Consider the following 6,000-nt stretch of genomic DNA (forward strand, 5'->3'; position numbering starts at 1 on the left):
TAATACTCTGGTTAAAGCGGAGAGTGCAGGAAGAGTCTATACCGGTTTCGGAGATCTTTTTCCCCTCATCAGTAAATCCATATCCTCTTCTCTCCGCTTTAACCATTTACTATAGCTTAGGGCCTTCCCGAATTGCAAAGAAAGAAATGTCACGGATGAACTAGGGCCATCTACCGGAAAACAAACTAAGTTATCAATCGAAGCAGCGCAGAAAACGACAATACATATCGCCTCCGTACCACCAGATTGACAACAGGTGGAATACTTTCTTTGGTTACACCTCCTGAGACTTTTACAATTTATAAGTCATACAGGTGCCGAGAAAATTAAGATGAGAGAATTTTAAATAATTCACAACTCATCTACTCAGCATGGTAAAGCTCCAACAAGAAAGATTCCTTAATACTCAAAAGAGTAAATGAATTAAAAATGTATAAACATTCTCAATTTCTTTGCAAAACGAAAATGCAGCAGCTGCATAATACTCTGGTTAAAGCGGAGAGTACAGGAAGAGTCTATACCGGTTTCGGAGATCTTGTTCCCCTCATCAGTAAACCCATATCCTCTTCTCTCCGCTTTAACCATTTACCATAGCTTAGGGAAGAGGATATGGGTTTACTGATGAGGGGAAAAAGATCTCCGAAACCGGTATAGACTCTTCCTGCACTCTCCGCTTTAACCAGAGTAATATGCAGCTGCTGCATTTTCGTTTTGCAAAGAAATTGAGAATGTTTATACATTTTTAATTCATTTACTCTTTTGAGTATTAAGGAATCTTTCTTGTTGAAGCTTTACCATGCTGAGTAGATGAGTTGTGTAGTAAAAATGCCTTTTACAAAATTAGGCTTTTATTCACATAAAACTTGACAGTAGAATTAATTTGAATGACAAAACAATTAATCAATAAAATAAACAATGACAAAAGAATACTAAATTATACTACATTCACCCGGCCCTATTTTTGAACAAAATCTTGCAAATATCGTGGTTTATTTTTAGTTCTAGCCGATTTACGGCTAGATTGAAAATCTGAATTTTCCAATCTTGGTTAATGATTATCATCAGGTACTTGATTGGGTTCTTGAATAGATAAATTTTCTATGTCCTCTGGTATTGATTCAGTAGAGGAATTCTCTAGTGTATTATTTGGACTTTCATTTTCATCTTCATCATTATCTTGATTCAATAATTTCAGGTCACCTCTAGGAGCTAAATGCTTCGTTGAAACTGTACTTTTCTTTCCGTTTGGATACTGTATTAAGGCGTAATCTGAGTTGGCTTCTAAAAGATCAACCTCTTCAACTAAAGGATCAAACTTACTTTTTCATACAAATTTTCTTAGTAATACTTTGTCTGAATCTTTAAGCCATGATGGAATAGAAGTTCCGCTAGTTGATCTTCGCTGATACGTAAACAAACGTTCATGAGGTGTACAATTGGTTGCTGTACACAGTAAACTTCTTATAGAGTGCAGAGCATCTGGTAGAACAGTCTCCCATTTAGTGATGTCTAAATTTTTGTTTTTCAATGCTAGATTCACTGCTTTCCATATAATTCCATTGTATCTTTCGACTTGACCATTTCCTCCAGGGTGATATGGTGTTGTTCTACTTGAAGATATTCCTTTAGAGTGTAGATAATTAATAAATTCTTGTGAAGTAAAGCTAGTTCCCCTGTCAGAATGTATATATGCCGGCATTCCATATAAACAAAACATTTGATTCAAACATTCAATTACTGTCTGACTGGAGGTATCTGAGCATGGAAAAGCCCATGGAAATCTTGAAAATTCATCAATGATTGTAAGCATATAAGAATTTCTAGAAGAACCGGGTATTGGACCTTTAAAGTCAATATTCAATCTTTCGAACGGAGCTGTTGATTTAATTAAATGTGTATCATCTTCTTTCCTATAAAATCTGGGTTTAATTTCTGCACAGATTGGACAAGAGGTAATTACGTGTTTAATTTCATCTAAAGAATAAGGTAAATTTCGAATTTTTACAAAATGGTGCATACGAGTAATCCCAGGATGCGATAAATCTGAATGTAATTGATATAACTTGCTTGTATTATTTATATTATTGCATATTCTTGATAGTGCATCAGCTGCATCATTAGCCTTTCCTGGACGATAGATAATATCATATTTAAAACAAGAAAGCTCCAAACGCCAACGCAAAATTTTTTCATTTTTGATTTTACTTGTATGGTTTGTATTAAACATGAACGAAACTGATTTTTGATCTGTGATTAGTTTGAATTGTCTTCCTAAAAGATAGTGTCTCCATTTTTTCAATGCTTCAACGCAAGCATATGCTTCTTTTTCAATTGCAGAATGTTTTCGTTCAGAATCTGTAAGGGTACGTGAGAAAAAAGCAACGGGTCTTCCAGATTGACTCAGAGTGGCAGCAATAGCAAATTCAGAAGCATCAGTTTCAACAATGAGAATTTCTTTTTCATCGATTGTCCATAGAAGTGCATTAGCTATATCAGTTCTCAACTCCTCAAAAGCAAAAAGCAAGTCCGGACCTAATGGAAATTTCTTGCAATCTATAAGACCTCTAATTTTTGCTGAAAAATTATTAACCCATTTTGAGTAATGTGAAAACATTCCAAGTGCCCTCTGAAGACTTTTAGAATCATTCGGAACTGGTAAATTTAGTAGAGGCTTCAATCTGTCTGGATCAGGTTTCATTGTAGAGTTTTCTATTGTATATCCCAAAATATTTATAATTTTTTGATTGTAGTGACATTTATTTTGATTTAAAGTTAACCCATATTTTTTAACAGCATTTAAAAAATTCTGTAAATTTAAATTATGTCTATCTTGATCCTCACCACCAACTGTTACATCATCTAAATAAGCGTAAACACCTTGTAAATTTTCTTTTTTTATGATAGAATCAATGGCTCTCTGAAAACATGATACTCCATTGGTAACCCCAAAAGGAATACGACGGAATTGGTAAAGGCCTCCACTTGCCTCGAAAGCTGTAAATGGTTTGTCAGATTCGTTAATTGGTATTTGATGATATGCGTATTTTAAATCAATTGAGCTAAAAATTTTATATTTTGCTATCTTAGACACTAGTGAATCAATATTCGGCAACGGATAAGCATCAAGTAATGTGAATCTATTTATTGTTTGAGAGTAATCAACTACCATCCGACGTTTATGATTTTCGTTTTTAGTTACCAACACTTGGGCCCTCCAAGGTGATTTACTTTCTTCAATAATTTCTTCTTTAAGGAGACGTTTTATTTCTTGTTTAATAAATTCTTCATCTTCCTGTGAATGCCTGCGAGATTTAGTAGCAATAGGGTGACAATTTTCTGTTAAATTGGCAAACAACGAAGGTGGCTTAATTTTAGCTTCAGTAAGACAGCATATCTTAAGAGGTCTTCTTGGTCCTCCAAATTTAACTTCTAAGCTTTCATGTTGTTTCATAATATCTTGACCCAAAATCACATCTGTACAAAGATTGGATAAAACTAAAACTTTTGTTTGATCATATTTTTCTTTATCAACCTGAATGTTTATTAAACAATAGCCTTGAATATTAGCTGAGAATGACATAGATGCCATAGAAACTTGGACCCCTTGTATTGGAAAAATTTTAAGCTTATTTTCAATAGCGAATTCATGATCTAAAAAAGTATCTGAGCTTCCAGTGTCTATTAAAGCGTTGGCATCAATTTGGTTAACTGTTACTTTGGCTATACATTTTGAAAGCGATTGAGGTGTTTCCATTGAAGAAGCGATTACCATTGTAGATGCATAAGTTGATCTCGTTTGACTTTTCTTTGATTGCATGCACATTTTAAACCAATGTCCAATTTTATCACAGTTTTGGCAAATCGCAGCCCTTGCTGGACATACAGATCGAGGATGTCTTGGATGTCCACAAAAATAACAAGTCTGACCAGGTTTTGTTTGAACAGAAGCTAAAGTAGTTTGTTCTGAATTTGGATGACTACAAGATGCTATATTATTTAATGCTGCATGATATGTATCAGATTGTTTTTGAGAATCTTCTAAAGATCTAGATTTAGATAATGCTTCGTCCAAAGATAAAGAACTAAACTCTAGTAATCTTTGACGTATATTGGATTGAACGAGACCATTAATAAAAGCATCACGAATATAGTCATTTTTATTTTCTTCTGAAGAAACTGCTTTAAAATTACAATTTTTAGCCAAAAGCTTTAACTGTTGAGCATACTGATCTATAGATTCGTTTATTTGTTGTTTTCTTGTAGCTAGAATATGTCTTGCGTAAATCTCATTTGTAGGTTTAATATACAATTCTTCCAAAATTTTGATAGCAGAAATGTATGTTTTTGCTTCGCTTATGTAATCATATACTGAATGTGAGACAAAATTGATTAAAAGCATGTACTTGTCTTTATCTTCTAGCGATTTTTCTGTAGATTTATTGCTTTCCAAAAAATTCTTAAATGTTTCGTACCAGTGTTTAAATTCTTTGGCGGCAGTTTGGGAGTTTGGATCAGCCTCTAGTTTATCAGCTCTAAAGTACTTCTCCATTGTATATTTGGTATATTTATGTGAATAAAATTGTAGTAAAAATGCCTTTTACAAAATTAGGCTTTTATTCACATAAAACTTGACAGTAGAATTAATTTGAATGACAAAACAATTAATCAATAAAATAAACAATGACAAAAGAATACTAAATTATACTACAAGTTGTGAATTATTTAAAATTCTCTCATCTTAATTTTCTCGGCACCTGTATGACTTATAAATTGTAAAAGTCTCAGGAGGTGTAACCAAAGAAAGTATTCCACCTGTTGTCAATCTGGTGGTACGGAGGCGATATTTATTGTCGTTTTCTGCGCTGCTTCGATTGATAACTTAGTTTGTTTTCCGGTAGATGGCCCTAGTTCATCCGTGACATTTCTTTCTTTGCAATTCGTGAAGGCCCTAGGCTATGGTAAATGGTTAAAGCGGAGAGAAGAGGATATGGGTTTACTGATGAGGGGAAAAAGATCTCCGAAACCGGTATAGACTCTTCCTGCACTCTCCGCTTTAACCAGAGTATTATGCAGCTGCTGCATTTTCGTTTTGCAAAGAAATTGAGAATGTTTATACATTTTTAATTCATTTACTCTTTTGAGTATTAAGGAATCTTTCTTGTTGGAGCTTTACCATGCTGAGTAGATGAGTTGTGAATTATTTAAAATTCTCTCATCTTAATTTTCTCGGCACCTGTATGACTTATAAATTGTAAAAGTCTCAGGAGGTGTAACCAAAGAAAGTATTCCACCTGTTGTCAATCTGGTGGTACGGAGGCGATATTTATTGTCGTTTTCTGCGCTGCTTCGATTGATAACTTAGTTTGTTTTCCGGTAGATGGCCCTAGTTCATCCGTGACATTTCTTTCTTTGCAATTCGGGAAGACCCTAAGCTATGGTAAATGGTTAAAGCGGAGAGAAGAGGATATGGGTTTACTGATGAGGGGAAAAAGATCTCCGAAACCGGTATAGACTCTTCCTGCACTCTCCGCTTTAACCAGAGTATTATGCAGCTGCTGCATTTTTGTTTTGCAAAGAAATTGAGAATGTTTATACATCAATAAATTATGCTGTAATACTGTTAAGTTGACAAAAATCAAATATGGTATGTAATATAAAACAACTCTCTCATTTCACAAATAATCTGACTAACCATTTCTATCTTCTTTACTTCTTCTCATGGATTGTGTTGTCCTCGGTTCTCTCACAACGTGCTCCTCGGATGCTGCGACTGTTCTTTTCCTTCAAACTGTTTCACAAACACAAAAAAGCACTCGCTCGAATTCTCTCCTCAATTAAATCTCTGACTCGATATAAACAATATCAATCTTTATAATTCCAAGATTTCTTCTCTCAGCTCGGTATCTCGTGCAAAGTTTATATAAATCGGCTACTCGTTCCAGACAGAAACTGGAATCTATTTGGACACAAGGAGTTTGTACTTCTTGACTTGATCACGAT

General features: G+C 34.2%; 1 protein-coding gene across 1 annotated transcript in view; it reads right to left on the bottom strand.

The window, feature by feature from the left end:
- The window catches only part of LOC126892087 (uncharacterized), a 29,983-nt gene extending 25,434 nt beyond the window's left edge, over positions 1 to 4,549 (bottom strand). The window contains exon 1 of the mRNA XM_050661523.1: positions 3,533 to 4,549. Coding sequence (XP_050517480.1) covers positions 3,533 to 4,549 — 1,017 coding nt within the window. The remainder of the gene's footprint in view (positions 1 to 3,532) is intronic.
- Positions 4,550 to 6,000: the final 1,451 nt, after the last annotated feature.

This window comes from Diabrotica virgifera, chromosome 1 (genome assembly GCF_917563875.1).
Source record: "Diabrotica virgifera virgifera chromosome 1, PGI_DIABVI_V3a".
Classification (NCBI taxonomy): Eukaryota; Metazoa; Arthropoda; class Insecta; order Coleoptera; family Chrysomelidae; genus Diabrotica; species Diabrotica virgifera.